We start from the raw sequence: 21036 nt of genomic DNA, 5'->3' as shown, positions 1-21036 counted from the left end.
TCATTTTGGTAGGACACTCTTAACCAACTGAGCTAACCAGCCAGGGCCAGAAGAACAAAATTAAAAATTTTTTATATTAAGAATAAAAACTTAGCCTGACCAGGTGGTGGCACAGTGCATAGAGCGTCGAATTGGGATACGGAAGACCTGGGTTGGAGACCCCGAGGTCGCCAGCTTGAGCACAGGCTCATCTGGTTTGAGCAAAGCTCACCAGCTTGGACCCAAGGTTGCTGGCTCAAGCAAGGGCTTACTCAGTCTGCTGAAGGCCCGTGGTCAAGGCACATATGAGAAAGCAATCAATGAACGACTAAGGTGTCGCAAGGAAAAACTGATGATTGATGCTTCTCATCTCTCTCCGTTCCTGTCTGTCTGTCTGTCCCTATCTGTCCCTCTCTCTATCTGTCTCTGTAAAAAACAACAACAAAAAAAAAACTTAGAAAAGATAAATTTGCAGAAAATAAAAATGAGTCATAATCTCATGATCCAGGTGGAGCAAATTTTAACATTTTTTACGTATTTTTTTTGTTCACACATATACAATAGTATAGATACATATCTATAAGGTCTACCGGAAAGTTCTGTCTGTTTCTATCACAAGTTTCTACACGTAAGCACATGTTTATTTGGCGCATGTGTGCCTCTCTATTTTTATCACAATGTATACATACTGACGTAGCAAATTAACTAAAACAAAGTTGATTCACATTAGTCTTATGTGTGAAGCCATAGTATACCCATGGCTACTGATAAAGTTCATTTACGCCACTGTAATTTTTACGAATTTCAACAAGGAAGAAATGCTACAGAAGCATATCTGTCACATCCACCATATTCCCCGGACTTAGCACCCTCTGACTATCACTTGTTTTTGTCCTTACAAAATTTTTTGAAGGGCAAAAAATTCAAAAATGAAGAAGATATCAAACAAGCACTGGTTCAATTTTTCGTATCAAAAGATAAACATTTTTCAAAAATGGGATATACAAATTGCCCTCATGCTGGCAAGAAATCATTAATAATAATGGCAATTATATTATTAATAAAGTTTATTGATGGTAAGAAAAATTTGTATTTTGTTTTATTCCAAAAACGGACAGAACTTTCTGGTAGACCTTAATTTAAAAATATATATATGTGCCTGACCAGGCGGTGGTGCAGTGGTAGAACGTCGGACTGGGATGCGGAAGGACCCAGGTTCGAGACCCCGAGGTCGCCAGCTTGAGCGCGAGCTCATCTGGTTTGAGCAAAAGCTCACCAGCTTGGACCCAAGGTCGCTGGCTCTAGCAAGGGGAAGGGGTTCCTCGGTCTGCTGAAGGCCCGTGGTCAAGGCACATATGAGAAAGCAATCAATGAACAACTAAGGTGTCGCCATGAAAACTGATGATTGATGCTTCTCATCTCTCTCCGTTCCTGTGTGTCTTTCCCTGTCTATCCCTCTCTCTGACTCTCTCTGTCTCTATTTAAAAAAAATAAAAAAATATATATATGTACTTAAAATATATATTAAATATATTAAGCCTGTATATGTAAATACTTATATATGTATATATGTAACTTAATAACAAGCAGAAAGGTACATAATTTTGTAACCTGGTTTTCTTTAATCATTAACAACTTTTAATGTTATTAAATATTCTTTTACATTGGGATCAGTAAACTTTTTCTGTAAAGGCTAGATAATATTTTAGGTTTTGCAGGTCATATAGTTTGTTATATCTACTCAACTATACCATCATGATAGTGCAAAAGCAGCCACAGACAGTATATAACCAGTGGAAGTGGTGATGTTCCAGTACAGCTTTACTTACAAAAGCAGACAGCAGACTGGATTTGGTCTCTGGGTTGTACTTTGCTGACCCTAGTTCTACATCATTATTTTAATGGCTGCATGGTATTTCATTTTTTTATTTAGCTATTATATTATTGGATATTAAGAATTTGCTAACTTTGTGCGTGTATGATGATAAGGCTGCAATGAATATTCTTGTAGCTGAATATTTGTTTTACATATATGCTTATGTCTTTAAGATTAACTAACACACACTGCTTCTGATGTTACATCACATTGTTTAGATACTAAAATTCAGGCTTAAAAATCAATTGGTGTATGTGACCAATCTTTGAAGTAGTATATAAAATTGAACTTTATTAAATGGCTTTAGGTTAAAGTGAAACTCCTAAAAATGTTTTTAATTGTTGTAGTTAGTAGTTATTTCTAGGGTTGACCTTTGTCTTAATTAGTATTCTTCTTTGTGCAAGGAATTTTAAGTTCATTAATTTACATGACTTTAAAAAGGGAAAATTTAAGAGCATTTATTGAGTGACTGGTGTTTCATTCATTGCAGGCAATAAAAACATTTGTATCTTTGCCTGACCTCTGGTGGCGCAGTGGCTAAAGCGTTGACCTGAGAACATTGAGGTTGCTGGTTCAAAACCCTGCACTTGTCTGGTCAAGGCATATATGGGAGTTGATGCTTCCTGCTCCTCCCCCCCAAAAAAACAAACAAATAAAAAAAAACATTTGTATCTTTTAGGACATTAAGTAGTTGGAAAAAATTTGCTCTCTCACTGTTTACATGAAATATAGAGAGGAAATATTTCCCTCCAGGACAAGGTCTTGACTGGCTGATGGGGATGTTAGCCTCTTACTGTTTTTCCTTTGGATCTTGTTTAAGTTAGCTTATGAGAGATAGAAAGAAAAAAAAATCAAACATTAGTTTGTTTAGTGTTTATGGGCATTTCTTCAATTCAGTGGATGTGTACAAGTGTCTTCCAAGTTGATTTAATGTGACCAATAGATCATTTATTACGGATTTAATTTTTACTGCAGTATCCAAATATGTATTATAGCCAGAAAGTTTTGTGCCTTAAGTTTAAGGCAGAAAAACTGAAAGTTAACACAGATTTTTAATGATGGCTATTATCAATTATTTCAGTGTCGTGTAGTCTGTAGTGAAGAGATAGTGCCTTCTCTTATTAATTTCTTTGACTAAAAATGACTATTATATCATCCAAAAAATGCAGTAAATCATTATATTTATTCTCAAAAAGGACTTGCTATGTTAGGCCAGAGTTCAAAGAATGTTAGAATCAGTAAACTGGAGTGGTATGGTATCTGGGAGAGCCTGTAATTCATACATCCTAAAACAGTGCTTCTTAAACTTTGTCTTTATAAGAATTACTTAGAGGGCTTGTTAAAACAGATTCCTGGGCCCCAGAGTTTCTAATACACCAAGGTGGAGTGGATCCCCCAGATTCTCCTATCTAGTAGTTCCTAGGTGATGTTAGCATTGCTTGTCTAGGCACTGCACTTTGAGAACCACTGTTGTAGAAAAATAATTGTTCCAGTTTTTGTTGTTTTCTTATGATTTCAACTTTTGCAACTTTACAATTTCTCTAAACTTTTTTCCCTTAAAATTTAGCATCTTTTCTATTTGTGAAATATGCTCAGCCTTACTCATCTATATTTTCTTAGCACTTTAGGAGTTCTTTTTTAAAATTCAGGCTTAACCTTTAACTAAATATAATTATATATAAATTGATTTTAGTAAATATATGACTGTAGTTCACTTTATATATAATCTAACTTTGCAATTTTTATATCATTTTCACCCACCCAAACTCCTAGGAGAGAAAATTATGACTATAACCATATTTCTAATGAAAATGTTAAATCTTATTCTCAGTAATTTTTCAGGATGGCTAAAATCCATTTCAACTATATACATTCCAAGTAGTTTCTATATTTGATTAGCTTTATTGTCATTCTAAATAATATCTGAAGATACCAATTTACAAATATTGTTACATACAAGTCAGAGGTGTAGTAAGTTTTTAAAGTATGCTATACAAAGCAAAACTTACAGTTGTTAGAAGAATTCCATTCGAGCCAAAGATGTTTTAAAAGATTAGAATATACTAGGTTCAAAACTGAAAGCAACTTCAATTTTGTAGTTTTTTTCAAACATCATTTTTGTTTTCTGGAAAGATGGTATTTGAGAAAAAGAAATGTCTCAAGTTACTGTTTTTATGAGAAGAGAATTGCTGAGTCTTTTAAATGGTTAATGAGAAGAAGTAATAGTTAAACACTTTGAGCATTGATTTCTGATTTGAATTCTCCAACACAGGCCAGCCCTGAGGGAAGAAGGAAAAAAGCTTGCTAATTAACATTTGATTACTGATGCTACCTTCTCAGTCCCTTTGCACTATCCAGTTCCAAGTGTTTTTGTTCAGGAAGGATTTTTAGGAGGGTTTTAACTTGCATCTTAGTGAACAAATCCATGTGCAACTGCAACGAGTATACAGTTTGTTTAAAAAGAAATAGAAAAAGCCTTAGATATGAAGTATGTATTCAAACTCAATCTGGATCAGAAGTGATTGGTTTCTTAACTATGAGCCTTTCAGAGCACCAATGATTTCTAGGAAACTGGAACTAAGCCTAGTCTGTATGCCTTATTTTGATTTAAACACACACACACACACACACACACACACACACACACACACACACACAAATATTTGTTTAGTGCAGTTATTATTTAGTAAACTCTTGCCTAGAGCATCATTTAATACTATGAAGTACTTGGAGTTCAAAGTTTGATATATTTAAATTTGGGTAAGTTCAAGTTCTAAGGTTTTTTTTTCTCTCTAAGATTGGTAAGATAATGAGATAGATGTCTAGTTTCAGGGTGCTTTTTGTAAGGGTTGCAATTTACCATAGTTATCTTAATTCACAAAATCTAGAATCTAGAGTGCTAACACAATGATAGCTGTTGCAAACTCATGGCAATGAAATATTTTCTACTTTTTGCTATATTAAAATGTTTGATATGTGAAAAATCAGGACCAGATTTAAAAAATTTAAAGATGTTGAAATAAATTAATAGAACTTTACAACTATATCACTTAGTTACTAGTGTCAAACCATAGTCTCACTGATAACATTTGGCTGATGGAATTGTTTTTTGGGAAACCAGTGTGACAGGCTTTGTTTTCAGATAAGATCTCATAAGGGGAATTTAGACTTTAAAAAAAATCTAGGCGTTTTAGAATAACAAAAGTAAAAAACTAAGACTTTTCTTCATCCAAGAAAAATATTCACCCTAAATGCTTTTTATATCTATATTTCTTATCTGAAATTATTTGCAGTTTTCCTTTTAAATGTGTTGTATTTATGATCTTACTTTTTTTTGTTTGTTTTCTAGCCTTAATAGGTTAAACTTTTCCTCATTACTTGCTTGTCTCTGATATATTTAGCTCTTCTTTTCCTGTACATAGGATTAACTCCAATATTTTGATAAAATCATAGGATTTTAGAGCTCTGAATATCAGAAGTGATCTTGTTTATTTTCTTTTAACACTGAGTAAACTAAGTCTCAGAGAGGTTCTACCAACTTGCCCACAGTAACAACTGGACAAATTTAGGGTGAGAAATCTTTTTTTCTGATTCTCATTATGCTACAAAACCTCAAACTTTGTGACATTTTTGTTTTCAGAAATTTTTTCAATTGGATAAATGTTTGACCAACTTTTAGCTCACAAGGAATGATTTTATTATAGCTGACAAATTTATCTACTAAGTTTTATATTTTTCTACAGTCAACTCATAGGAATCTAATTCTGAGCCTCAAAACTTAGTTTCGCAGAGTAACTTTCTAATACTTTTTTCTAAGAAATTCTGACAAAATTTAAAATAAAAACTGTCTGAAAATTTATGAACTTTTAAAACTTTGTGGGAGGAAATACTTTATATGATTTTATATTGAGCAGGTCATAATAAAATTATCTTTTTCCCAGTGCTGTGCTCATTGACGAGGTACGAAGTGGAGATCGTTGCTTTATTTCTTACATTAATTATAGTTTATAAATAGATATTAACAATGAAAAGCAAATAGACAGTTCAGTCACATATTAATACTGTACCATTTCAAGTTAATCTGATTTAAATTTTTTCTTGTTCACAACTCTCTTAAACAGTGAGAAAAACATTTTCTTTTTCTCAAATGTAGAAAAGAAACTGGAAAATCTATTGTCAATCTAGGACAGAGTATAGTTTGTAACATAATTTTGATATTTAGCTGGTAATTAAAGCATTTATTAAGTTTCTTCAGAATTAATTGAAACATTTGCATAATTTAGCATCCTGAAATCTCATAGATTTAGAGCTTAATGCGCAACAAAAATTAAAAAGATTATGAGGGTTCAGCATGATCTTTAGTCAATGCTGATCAAAGAAAATGTGTAAGACAAAAAGGCCCTTAGGAAATACTACTTTGTGAAGTACCACTTATCCTTAACTGGAATTTAACACAAATCTCTAAAGATGAAATTCCATCAGAAGTAGCACAGTAATGGCAGCTGGGCATGCCAGCTACAGCGCCCGGCCTCTGATGTTTGCTGTTGCTCTCAAGTGCTCGCCCATCTCTCAGATCAGTCAGTGATCTCCCACCCTCTCTCTCCTCCCCCTCCTTTTGTTCTCCCCTTCTTTTTAGTTCTTCCTCTCTGTCTCCTCCCTTTCTCTCTCTCCCTCTTCTGTTCCCTTATCCCTCTCTGAAAGAACTGCCCTTCACTTATTTCATGAAGACCTTACATTTTTCAGCATCATTTTATATGTAGCTGTATTTTGTTTCTCGGGTTTTCTAAACTACTAATACTTTTTAAAACATCATATTTACTTCTGCTTTTTATACATTTTGGATTTTTTCCTTTCCTGCAGAATTGTGACTTAAACTTTTAATTAAAGAAAATCATCAATAAAGATAATGGAGTTTTCATATTTCCATTAGTAAAACCTTTGCCCACTCTGTACTTTTCTGTCTTATCATGTGTTTCTTCAATACAGTGTTAAAATCTGCCTATGGTTACAGCATTGATAAACATAGAATTTTTTTTTGACAGTCTAATTTGTTTTTAAGTTGTTATATAGTGCTTATGGTTGAACACAAAATTCTTTTGGCTTAATCTCAGAATCTCTGTGAATTTATCTTTTCCATTGGACAAACAATAGTCTAATATGCTTTCCTTTGTACCCTCTCAGCCAAGTTCTTTCTGCATTAACCAGTTTATTCTATGACAAGTTGCTTAACAGATGTCATTCTGGGGAGAACAATGAAGCCAAATACTTGTGCAATGGCTAACATTACTCTAACTTTGATCACTTTTTTTTCAGCACATCATTCTGGCGTTGTGCTTTATACCAACATCACACTATAACCAGAACTTGCTTTTCAGGCTTAGAATAGCAAAGGAATGTTATTCATTTCAGTGCAGTTACAAGTGAGTTAATGAAAGAAGAAAAATACTGTTTATTTCATAATACCATATTGTTGTGTTTAGGAATTAAGGTGGAATTTAAAGAATCCCCCTCCAAAGTTAACTTGTTTGTATACTCAACTCATAGTATTTGTGTGTACTCTAACACTGCGGTAGCCTTGCTGCAACCTTTTCTACAGATACAAATACTTGTCCTGTATTTTCTTTTTTAAATTTTTTTCAGAAATATCTAGACAATGTAACTGGAAAAATAACTGTAAGAAAGGAATTTTTTTTGGCCTGAGCCCTAAAGTCTTATACTCTCCTCTTCTTTTTCTTTCTTTTATTAATATAATACTTTGGGTTCTGAAATACCTTTGCACTAATGTTTAAACATGACAGAGTAGTCTTAGCTAGTGGAGGTGGTCAGAGGTTGCATTTGTTTAAATTGTTGTGTTCATAATGACTAAGAAAATTTCCAAACTTTATGTGACTGATCATAAAATACTACATGGGAGACTGGCCATTGCTAAGAATCCCTGAAGAAAAGCTGTTCGTTTGAATTGCACAGGGATCAAGCCATTCCCCCCACACTTCTCAGTTCTCATTTACTAAGCCTTTTTTTCACAGTTGTACATTAGAGATAAAAATAGATTGAGTTCCATGTTGTGTTTTTGTTTTTTCTTTCCCTGGTACATATATATCTCCATTTACAGGAAAGGCAACTTAGATGTATTTATGTATAATAAACAGAAATTTGATACACAATGCTGTGATTGGACACTATGATACTTTAGAATTCTACATTTTCAAAACATGAATGAATGAATATTGCATATTTTCTCAAATGAAGTCATATTATACAATGTACAGGGTCAGGCAAAAAAGAAGTATACAGTTGTGAGTATACAAAACACAAAGTTTATTCTTGTATTATTATTTATTGTATTATTTTTCTTATGAACAAATGTAAACCTAATTTTACCCAACCCAGTATTATATGCAACATTGAATACTAGCTGCATTTGTTATAGAAGGGTAATCCTATAACTAACCTGAAGAGTTAACATAAGTAATTTGATAGTTTATTTGTAAATATGGAACAGAATAGAATTTTGGATCTATTTAAAACTGAAAGTCCTGGCTGGATAACTAGGTTTGTTGGAGCGTTGTCCTGAAGTGCAGAGGTGCAGGTTCGAAACCTGGTTGGTACACATACAGGAACAGCTTGATCTTCCCCTCTTTCTCTCTCCCCCCCCCCCCCCCGCCTCTCTTTTAAAAAGAAAATCTGAACAGAGATATAATACTTCTTAATTAATGGACAAAATAGAGTTTAACCTTCCAACACTTTATTTCTATAAATTACCTCCTCTCCTTTCAAAGTGAAAGGTATAATATTGCATGTTGAAAATAGTTTTTCATCTTTAACAGTATTGAAAATTAAAAAGTACCATTACTATATTTTCTTTTCAGGAAGGGCCTAAATAGTACAGATGGGTTAGTTAATAAATAGTCTGTTGAAATAGTTTTTAATTTGGGATGATTTCAAAGAAATAACCTGTGCTATTTTATTAAGTTTTTATATCTTTGAAGTTTTTATCAAATAATAAAGAAAACTTTAGGTTTTTCCTCTCACCTGTTCCCCCCCAATCACCCTTCTTTCTTCCACATAGAAACTTAAAATATTTCTCTTGTTTGAATTATTTCACATCTTGAGTTACTTAAACATTGTATAGATTATTAAAATTTATAATTATATTCTGTCCTAGGTGTACTATGTACCTAAAGTTTCTTAACTGAAAAGAAACTTGAAGCCATCCAGGAATATAGAAAAAAACAATCAGTGTGTGGTGGGGGTTGTTTCTTTTTCAGTTATATTTTATATTCAGTATTATTTTATATTAGTTTCAGGTTTGCAGCATAATGGTTAGATGTTTGTATACTTTACAAAGTGATCCACTGAAGAAAGAAGTCTATTATTGACTGTGTTCCCTATGCTCTACTTTATATCCCTTGACTAGATTGTAACTACCAATTTGTACTTCTTAATCCTTTCATCTTTCCCACCCATTCTCCCAACGCCCCTCTCCTCTGGAAACCGTCAGTCTGTTCTTTGCAGATTTTATCAAACCTTTTTTGTGAATATGCCTTTAAATTTGGCTTAGATTTTTTTACAAAATTTTTCTGACTTATGTTTTTCTAGTTTCGAATTGTTGTTTTGAAGCTAGAAGAAAACAGGATATACAGTGTATATTACATAAATTGAATGGCAGCAACCCTAAGTTATATGGAAACTCTATTTTTAACTTCTGTGTTCCTTTTTGCAGGTAAAAAGAAATGTGTATGACCTTACGAGTATCCCCGTTCGCCATCAGTTATGGGAGGGCTGGCCAGCTTCTGCCACAGATGACTCAGTAAGTAACAGCTGACTCAGCAATTTTATATCCTCTTCTCTCATTTGCCACTTTCAATCTAATTGGCTGTGATAATAAGCAGAATCAAACGCTCTGAATATTCCACTGAAAAATTCTATAAATAAAATACTGTGAAAATAAGAGTCGTAATAATTTGAGTTCACTTGTAGAGCAGGTATCATAAGGTCAAAAATGTAAACATTCTGTTGATAATACTATTTCAGTATCGGGAACTCAATGCTTCTTGACTTGACTTAAAATTTTCCTTGATCAAAATAATAAATTCAGCTATTACTGATGAAATGTCCCAAATAAAAATATTTTTTCCTAAGTTACAGATACCTCAAAAATCAATCTAATTGTTACATATTTAATTTTCAAGCTGTGTTTCTTACAGTGGACTGGTTTTTAAAAAGTTAACTTTTATAGTGAATGTTAATAGCAGTCTATTCTTAAATCTACCCATAATTTTCACTACCATAAAAAAATGGAAGAAAAGATTTAGTCTGCCATTTTTACCTGTTATAGCTATATATAAAATGATTTTTCTGTTGTCAATTTTGAAAACTTTCTTGTCACCACCCTATTTCTAAGAAATTATTATTTTCCAAGAGAGTAAGTTTTATCATTTGAGGAGGCCAACTGAAATTACCGTATTTCCTCATGTATAAGATGCCCCTATGTATAAGATGCACCTTAATTTCTGGGCCCGAAATTTGGGAAAAAAAAGTATTATATAAAGTTATTGAACTCAAGTTTTATTCATCATAAAACTTATAAAGTCCTCATCACTGTCAAAACTCCCACCCATTAGCTTGTCCTCATCTATGTCTAATGACGAATCACTGTCTTTAACAGTGAGCGTAAAAAGAAGCGTGAAAAAGCGGGAAATGCAAATAAAGAAACCTACAACCACTGTATAAGACACACCTAGTTTTTAAACCCCACAAGTTTTGAGAAAAGGTACATCTTATTCATGGGGAAATATGGTACATTTTGACCTCTTTTACCCATAGTCTTGATTGTTCTAATCAGATACTCTTTTTTTATTTTTTTTTAAGATTTTATTTATTGATTTTAGAGAGGGGAGAGAGAGAAGGGTAAGGGAGAGTGGGAAACATCAACTCGTAGTACGTAGTTGCTTCTGTTATGTGCCTTGACTGGGAAGTCCAGGGGACCGAATCGGTGACCTCAGTGTTCCAGGTCGGTACTTTATGCACTGCACCACCACAGGTCAGGCAGATACCCATTTTTTAAAAAAGTAAAAAGTGAGAATATGTCAAGATTTCTAAAGTTAAATTTGATTTAAAAAATAAATAAGGCAAAAGAAATTGAGACTTTGTAAATAAACATCTTGTAATAATAAATACCCAAATAATGATATAAGAACTTAATTACCTTTTTTATATTTTATAGTTAATACACATTTCTATCTGGATAGTAATTACTCCTTTTCTCTGAGCACTGCAACTTAACATTTTAAATGAGGAAATTCTTTGTGGAAGACAGAAACATTTTTAAAGAAGTTCTTTATATATATATTGATTTCTTCTCATATGTGCCTTGACTGGGGGCTCCAGCTAAGCCAGTGACTCCTTGCTCAAGCCAGCAACCTTGGGCTAAATGCCAGCGACCTTTGGGCTCAAGCCAGCAACCATGGGTGTCATGTCTGTGATCCTATGTTCAAGCCAGCAACCTTGGGGTTTTGAATGTTGGTCCTCAGGGTCCCAGATCAGCACTCTATCCACTGTGTTACCACCACCTGGTTAGGTTTAGTTTGTTTTTCTTTTTTCCTGTTAGAATGAAGAATTTGACAGAAAATGTGTTACATTTAATTTTACAAAAATAAGAGTAATTTTTATAAATGATAGCCTTCTTTTCATCTGAGGAGACATGAATAAACCAGAAATGTTCATAGCATTGTCTAGTAACCTATACAAGAAATAATAATATTAATAGAAGGAAATAAAGAGCTGAGTGTGTCACTTAAAATCACAAAGCTTTAGTTACCTGATTTGCAGCATTTTATGAGGATTAGTGATATGTGGCTCATAGTAGATAATCAATAAATGAGATTCAGTGTTACAATATTAGCAACTCAGAAAAAGATCACAGGCAAGAATTGACTCGTTTAAGTAGATGAAGTGGTATCTGATACTTGCTTCAAAATTACCTCTAGGGATGGGGAGTGAGTGGTGGGGGATATATAAATAAATTCAGGTTAGCTATCTATTGATCATTGTTAAAGCTGAGTGATAATGTATATTGGGTTTATTATATTATTCTCTAAACTTTTATATATTTGTAAATCTCTATAATAAAAAAGTTTAAAGCAAAAATAATTGTCATTTAAGAGCAAGAATGTAAGATTATTATCTTACATTCCAGATGTGAAGTCCAGAAATGTGGGACTTCATAGGGTTGGAAAAGCCAAAACTGCTGTTGGATCCCACACTTTTAGAAACTAAGTCTTATCAGATGCAAGATCCAAGAGTGATGGGCAAATTTAGTGAAGTATTATAAATTCTTCTGTAGCACAGTGACATTACATTTCAGGTGTTAAATCATTGAATGAGTAGCACCGTCTTTTATGAAGCTCACGTTGTAATGATAGTCATAACAATTTGCATTTTTACCAAGAGTGCTAATGCAATTTCAGTACTATAAGAAAACAGGAAAGCAGCTAACCCTTACCATTTCCAAGATAATAGTGCTACGCAGTGCTGTATCTAAGTCACAGCAAACACAAGAGGGAGTCTCCATTAAGAGGCTTGATTCTTTGCCTCATTATTCCTATTTGCACCTTGTCCCCAAACCTGTGAAATGATGCCTGCCCAGGCCTCCCAAGAATAAATGTTGCTATATTGGCAGGATGTTGCCTTGAGCTGCATGATTTGCTACAAAAAAGATGTTTAGGGCCAAGCTGCTTTTAACTGGTGCGGTAGCAGATCCACTAGCTCCAGTGCTTGAGTTTTGGCAAAAATGGCTTAAACTGTAGTCTTTTAAGGAGATCCTAGCCAAAGAAATGTCATGAAGCCTTTCATTAGGACTGTAAAAACTCATGAAGCCTGGTGCTTGTAATCTGTATTGTTGCAGGCAATGGTGTTTTTATACTTATTTAAATCACTCAAGTGGAGGCATCTGCTACAAAACAAGATCGTCTTCACAGCTCGGGACATGAATTGGGTACAGCTGAGAAATGTCAGCTGTGTAAACAGCCTGAAATGTGTTACCAACAAAAGTATAATTAATTTCTTTCCAAGACAGTGTGCCATAACTTAACACTTAGAATGGTTTAACGTTTAGAAAAAAGCACCTGAACATTTTCTTCCCAGTGCCAGAGTAGATGATTGGCTATAAAGGCCATTGAAAGTGAGGTTAGTTTGTACTTTGTGTGCTCGGTTGCAGAGACTTGTGTAGCTTGAAATATGGTATAGTAACTTTGAGTACCAGTGGCTTCCATGAATTTATGGAAATATCTTAGATGAAGAAGTTAATGGCTTTGGGATGATGGTAATGTTCTAAAATGACATTGTCGCAATAGTAATGCAGCTGTAAATTTACTAAAAAGATTATTGAACACTTTAAAAATGAGTAAACTTAATGGCATGTAAAATATACCTTAATAAAGCTATTTTTATAGAAGTTAAGAAAGAACTAGATTCAAGTACTTTTTTTTGTTTTTATGTTGCATGACAAATACTTTGCCATAACACTGGAGGTGTTTTCTTCAGTGTACTTCTCATTAACCTTTGACTTAGCAAACAGTCCAAAGAAATAGACTTCTTATAATTAGATTCTTGTAACATCTTGAGTCACTTCTCAACCTGACAGACTACAGTCTTTGACATTTTCAGCACTATTCATTTAAGTCAACAATCATTTGAAACACTGTTGCCCCATCTTCCCTCAGAGTTAAAATATTTTCTTTCCCTTTAGTCTAATGGGGTGTGGGATATTGTATGAATTGTTGATAACTCTTTCAGTTCCATTTGGACTATTTTACCAGGGAAGTGGTTGGTTAAGCACCAGTCATAGGGGAATGTTTTCATGCTGTGGCAGTTCAGCTGTGAGAACAAGAGGTTGCAAGTAGCCGAAATCTCATTATACACTTTAACAAGGATGCTCTTGGTTTCCAGAGTAGAAATAATTTTAACCCTGTGAATTATGTCTAGACACCTTATTATAATGCACATACTGTGATACATGTCATTTATAAAATTCAGGTTTTAATAATGCTTATGCTAGGAGGAAAAAAAATCCTTCAGTTTTTAATACTCTTTTGTTGTGTGTGCCACCCCCCCCCCCCCCCCGAGATCATAATGGTCTTCTGTGGTTCTCTCATTGGCTAAGGAATGTATATCAGAATTTGGGAAGTTCGAATTTTAGAATCAGAGGTCTTTAAGCATGTGTTAGGAGTCAGAAAGCTACTTATTAAGTACTTTGACATAAAAAAGGAGATCATTTCTAAATAGAACCATTACACAGTGGCTTTTCTATGAAATAAAAATAAAACAAAGGCTACACACACACCACCTTCCTTTATTTTTAATAAAAAAGGAATTTATGAATGAGAGAATGTAATCTACTTTTATCCTTCTGATGGGGGTCATTTTCTTCTGTAACTTCTCCCTGATACATTGTGTTTGACAGGTGTCAAATTATGGACATTCCCCTAATACTGGATCCCTATCCTCCACTTTATAGGAGCTGTCAAGATACAAATTCACAATTACCATACTAACATATTTATCATACTGTAGTTACCTTCTAAGTAAACTCATAAGCCTCCACTATAATCATTCCATCTTTACTGTAAGGTAAATATTTCTGAAGAGTGGAATGACTCTTCAGAATGAATGTTCAACTTTGCTTACTTATCTTCAGTGGCAGCCTGGTACTTGTTGATTATATACAGATTTTTACGCTGGCATTTAAAACCCTTCCTTCATTGGTCTGTAACTTCCCTTCCAGGTTTATTTCTTCATACAAGCCCAAAGTAAATGCTCAATAAATATTTCTTGAATAATTGATTGAATGTGATACTCTGTGTATCTCAACTTTAGCTAAGTAATCATTTTTCCATTTGTCAAATACACTTAGTTGCTCTCTCCCACTGTGTCATTTAATCATACTATTCCTTTCACCTATAATACCTATAGTAATTAGCTGCTCCTTTTAAGACCTTTCTTTGAGAAGTTTTGCCTTTATCCTTCTTCCCATGCCTCCTTTTTCAATGTGGTAAAAAAAATTAGTTTATATTTTTATTTTTTAACTTTTTATTTTTACCTTCCTTCATTCCAGTTTTACTAACATGAGAATGGTTTTAAAAATGCCTTCTCAGAGAAAGTGACATCTGATTACATCTTAATTTGAAAACAGTAAGTCTCCTCTATTCACTCAGGATACATTCTAAGAACCCCTAGTGAGTGCCTAAATCTGCAGATGGTATCAAACCCTGTATATACTATATATATATATATTTTTCTATACATTCAGACCTTTCACTCAAAGGAAACACTTCACAGCTTCTCTTTTGCATATCCGAATTGCCAACATTACTTGAACACAAGCACTGTGATTCCACAACAGTCAGTCTGATAACTGGGACAGCTGCAAAATGACTAGTGGATTGGCAACTTATACAATGTGTATCCACTGAACAAAGGGATGATGCATATCCCAGGTGGGACAGAGTGGGATAGTGCGAGATTTCATCGTGCTACTCCCAGCAGCATGTGATTTAAAACTTAAGCCTTGTTTATTTCTGGAATTTTCCATTTAATATTTTTGGACTGTGGTTGATCATAAGTAACTGAAGCTTCAGAAAGTAAAATTACAGATAAAGGAGTGCTGCCATACTTGTGTTTCTCCCTTTTGTAAATTCTAAAAATTGGGAGCAAGACCTGTTTTCCTCATCTTTCTGTGCTGTGCAAGATCAAACGTAGTGTCGTTTTATACAGTCACTCACTTGAATTAAGAACTCCACTAAATTGACATCTATGAAAGTAAACAACTTAATGAATTTGTATGATCATAACTCGATAAACTGAGAATTAGGTTTATTTTCTTTCTAATTTTAATTAAATTACCAAAATTCTTTAGTAGCAAAGAGAATAATAGATGTAGGAAGGAGAGCTACACTGAGCTGATTAGTACCAGAGAGAAAGAGAGTGAGAGAGAGAGAAGGGGCAGACCAATTCAGATTTGTTGAACCCTAATATTTCTATTATTTGGATAAGTTAGTCTATGAATTTCAGTTTTCTTATCTGCAAAATGAGGTTGATATTAACACCCTTGAAACTCTATTTTGAAGATTAAATTGATTACATATTAGGTTGAACCATATAAAATTGCCATTTGTTAAGGACAAAATGATTGAGTATTTACAACTCCATATGGTTTTACCTAATGTGTAAAGTATGTATAACGCAGGCTTTGGCAGTTATGACTGTTAGCCCAAATCCTGCTCACTATCTGTTTTTGTAAATAGTGGTTTTTGGAACACAATCACATCCATTTGTTTATGTATTGTATATAGCTACTTTTATATTATAATAAACAGTTTCCATTTTTGGTTGTAGCAAAACCACATGGCCCACAGTGTCTTAATTATCTGCTATTTGGTCCTTTACAAAAAAAATCTGCCAGCCTCTGGTATAATATCTGGCATTTAGTAGGCATTCAACAAACGTTAGCTCCTTGTCCCTTGAGTAAGCACCTTCTATATATTGCATACACATGCAGAATCAGAATCATTCTTTGAGTAGCTTCAGGGTCATCTTATGCTATTTAAATTACTATGTTAGCCTGTCCTAGGTCAGACAGACTCAGGCAATCTTTGGACATTTTCACTGGCTTTTTCTTTATTTGGCAAGGTCATGGATAATGTTGCTTCTGATAGTGGTGAGACTCAGTAGCTTCAGAGGGTTCACTGCCCTTGTCAACATAGAGAGTCTTTTACAAATAACACAGGAAAAGACTAAACAGACAGAACAGCTTTGAAAGCAGTAAAAGAAAGTTTGAGTTTAAAAGGAATGAAAAGTTATGAAATGGACTATATTTTTAACAGAGAGAGTGAAAAGTTCAGGAAGGTGGATGAAGTATTCAAGGGACATATTTATTTAGTCAGTATGAGGGAGAATACATGAGGTGGGATAGCCCCCAACAGGAAATACACAAGCACTGTGAACCTTGATTTTGATTTATTAAAATTATAAACCTGAGCACCGCTACATCTGCCAATGAAGGAGTAACTGCAATGAGAATTTTATTCCCTCTGTAAATAACTAAAAGACTGATTAAAATATGTGAAAGAACTATTTTCAGATATTAGACAGCAGGTAGTACAGGACTGTGAAGAAGGAAACAAATGAGTCCTGTGGTAGTCTTATATTCTGCCTAGAGGCAATTTCTCGCTCCTAGAGCAGGGAGAAGAAACCAAAATGGAACCTGGTGATTTTATTGAGTTTGAAAAGATGAAAAGTGGAGTGCATAGAGGTAAAGGCAGCTAGACTTTGCAAGACAGAGTGCTAGCTCCAGAAAACTACATAGGTTTGCCCTGGTCTTGAGCTGAATAGTAGTCAGTAGGTGCATAGCTAAAATTCCTGGAGGCTGGCTGAGACACAGTTGCCAGGTAAAAGAACAATTACCTAGAAGCTGTAAGGCATATAATTCTCAGAGCTCACACAGTTGAAGAATAGTTTGAGTTTTCACCAGCCATAGTAGAGACATCTCAGCAAATACACAGGCCATTCAAGAAATATCCGCAGAAGACTCATACCTTAGTGGAGTGGGTAAACTAGTCCTAGAGCAAAGGCTACTCTAGGACTGCCCTTTTATAAGTGTAAAAACAATTTTCAAAAGGAACAAGCTGATTAACAGAATCTAGCATCCAATCAGATGTTACTATGCATATGGAGAAGTAGGAAAGTGTAACCAATAACAAGAAGAGAAATCAATCAAAAGAAATAGACATAGAAGTGATTTAGATAATGAAATTAACATATAGAAATTTTTGCTATTTTAAATATTGTGAATATGCTCAAGGGAAATATGCATTTAATGAGAGAATAAATATATAAAATAGAATAACTTGTTCTTTTAAATATAACAATATGGTATTTGAAATGAAGATATTTCTGGATGGTCTCAACAACATATTAGAAACTGCCAAAGAAAAGACCAGTGAACTTGAAGATATAGCAATAGAAACTATTTAAGCTGAAGCATAGAGGGAAAAATATAAAAAATAAATATATAAAGTATCAATGATACTGGAACAAAATTGAAGCAACTGGGCATACATGGAATTAGAATCCTAGAAGGAGAGAAGAGTTGAGATGTGGGAAGCAGGAGAGCAAAGAAAACAAATTGAAATAATTTCTGAAATTTTTCTATATTTGATGAAAACTATAAAACTGATAGATTCAAGATGCTTAATGAATGCCATGAAAGGCAAATACAAAAAAAAAAGAATTCTACAGTAAGGAGTTTATAATCAAACTGCTGAAAACAAGTGATTAAGAGAAAAATTTCATAGCAGATAATAGAAAAATACATTTTACGCAGAGGAACCACTATAAACTCTTTAGATTTCTCCTCAGAAACAATACAAGCCAAAAAACAATGGATTGACAGTTTTCAAGTACTGAAAGGTTAAAAAATGACAACTTATAATTTTATATCAGGTGAAAATAATCTTTGAAAACTGAAGCCAAGGCCCTGGCCAGATAGCTCAGTTGGTTAGAGCATCATCCCGATACACCAAGGTTGTGGGGTTTGATCTCAGAGCACATATGAGAATCAACCAGTTAATGCATAAACAGCAATCTCTTTCTCTCTCTCTCTCTTCCTCTCTCTCTCTCTCTCTCCAGAAATCAATAAAAACAAATTTTAAACTGAAATCAAAGACTTTTTCACACAAGCAAAAACTGAGATAATTTGGTGCCAGCAAACCTGCAGTATAAGAAATATTAAAGTTCTTTAGGCAAAAAGAAAATGATCACAAAATAAACTTGGTCTGTACAAAATAATGAAGAGAGTTAGTAATGGTAAAAATGTTTAAATATAAAAGATGTTTTTTTGTTTTTAATTCCTTTAAAAGGTAACTTTAAAGAAAAAACAAATAATGTGGAATTTTGAACATACATAGAAGTAAAATGTAAGACAGTGACACAAAGTGCAGAGTGAAATTATACTGTTGTAGGTTTCCTGTGTTAGGTACAAAGTGATATAATATTCATTGAAGGTAGTCTGGAATAATGCATCTTGTAAGCTTTAGAGCAGCTACTAAAAATACAAAGAAATTATAAGTAATAAGGCTTTAAAAGAGATAAAATGGAATATTTAAAAGTAATAAATAAGGCAGAAAAAAGAAAAAGGAACAAAATAAGGTGGAATACCTATAAAACAAATAGCAAAATCATAGGTATAAATTCAACCATAATGACAATTACAGTAAATATAAATGGTCAGCACATTAAAGGACAGAGATTTTCAAAATGAATTTTTAAAAACAAGGCAGCTATGCCTGACCTGGTAGAGGTGCAGTGGATGGAACTTTGGCCTGGGACGTGGAGGGACGCAGGTTCGAGACCCCAAAGTCGCAGGCATGAGCATGGGCTCATCCAGCTTGACCACAGGTTGCTGGCTTGAGTGTGGGATCATGAAAATGATCACAGGGTCACTGGTTTGAGCCCAAGGTTTGCTGGTTTGAGGCCCAAGGTCACTGGCTTGAATAAGGGGTCACTTGTTCTGCCGTAGCCCTCCAGTCAAGGCACATATGAGAAAGCAGTAAAACAGCTAGGGTGCTGTAACAAAGAATTGATGCTTCTCATCTCTCTTCCTTTCTGTCTGTCCCTATCTGTCCCTCTCTCTGCCTTTCTCTGTCTCTGTCAAAAAACAAAACAAAAACAAGGCAACTATTAATATATATACTGCCTACAAGGAACATTCTTTAAATATGACAATGATAAGGTAAACATAAATGACAACAAAATATTTACCAGACAAACTAAGCATTTACAAAGCTGTAATGACTCTGTTAATATCAGATAAGATACAGAAAAGGAACATTACCAGGACTAAAGGGAAACGTTTCATAATGATTAAAAGAACCACCCACCAAGAAAACACAATTTTAAATGTGTATGTACCTAACAACAGTTTCAAAATATACAAAGTAAAAACTGATAGGACTAAAAGAATAGACAAGTCCACAATTAGAGATTTTCACATTTCTGTCTCAGCAATTTACAGAAAAATAGCGGATAAGGATAGAGATTTGAGCAATGCTCTTGACCAACTTGACCAAATACTTTCTATATACTTCAGTTAACAATAGCAGGATACAGGTTTTATTTAAGCATGCCTGGTACATTCATCAAGATAGACCTGGACCATAACTAAAAATTACATGTTTTATAATTAATAATTTACATAAATTGTCTTTATTCTTATACAAAATGTTTAATGGTTTGTTTTATTGTATATTCAGTATAATCAACAAAAAAGCTACTAAACATGACAGGTGAAATTCAGTGTCACAGACTACAAGATTTAATATACAAAAGAAAATGTGTTACTATATAGCAACAAAGTGAAAATTTTAAAAAATGGTACCATTCATAATTTTATCCAAAACTGTCAAATATTTAAGGATAAATTTAACTAAATATGCATAATATCTATACATTGAAAATTACAAAGTATTGCTGAAAGAAAGTCCTTGATATCATGGTCATGGATTGGGAAACTTGGTATTTTATGGTGGTAGTGTTCTCCCCACACTAATCTCTGGATTCACTGCAATCCCAAATTAAAAGAAAAGGCACCCTTTTGGTAGAAATTGACAAGTTAATTCTAAAATTTATATGGAAATATGCAGGACCTAGAATTCCCAAAACAATTTTGAAAACAAAATAACAAAGTTAGAAGAGGTTAGTTTCTGATTTCAAAAAATAATAACGTATTCAAGACAATGTGGTATTTGTGTAAAAACAGACATATTGGGTAGATAATAAAACATTCAGAAATAGATCTATGTATATGTAGTCAAGTGATTTTTGTGCAAGGAGAGGATGGTCTTTTTTTTAAAGCAAACAGTGCTAGAACAACTGGATATCAATAAGACCAACTTCAACCTTTACCTTATTCCATACACAAAAGTTATCTCAAAATGGATCATAGACCTAAATGTACAGCTACAGCTGTAAAACAGAAGAATATTTAGGAGAAAAATATTCTAAGACCTTAGGTTAGGAAAAAATTCCTTGGAGAGGACACTAAAAGATCTTACCATAAAAGAAAAAACTGGTAACTTGGAGTTCATCACAATTTGTAACTTTTCCTCTTCAAAAGAGACCGTTTA

General features: G+C 33.6%; 1 protein-coding gene across 1 annotated transcript in view; it reads left to right on the top strand.

Moving 5' to 3' along the window:
- FAF1 (Fas associated factor 1) overlaps positions 1-21036 on the top strand; it is a 495805-nt gene that overhangs the window by 264906 nt on the left and 209863 nt on the right. The window contains exon 8 of the mRNA XM_066376249.1: positions 9579-9665. Coding sequence (XP_066232346.1) covers positions 9579-9665 — 87 coding nt within the window. The remainder of the gene's footprint in view (positions 1-9578; positions 9666-21036) is intronic.

Source organism: Saccopteryx leptura, chromosome 3 (genome assembly GCF_036850995.1).
Source record: "Saccopteryx leptura isolate mSacLep1 chromosome 3, mSacLep1_pri_phased_curated, whole genome shotgun sequence".
In the NCBI taxonomy this organism is placed as follows: Eukaryota; Metazoa; Chordata; class Mammalia; order Chiroptera; family Emballonuridae; genus Saccopteryx; species Saccopteryx leptura.
This window is presented reverse-complemented; position numbering and strand designations above follow the sequence as displayed.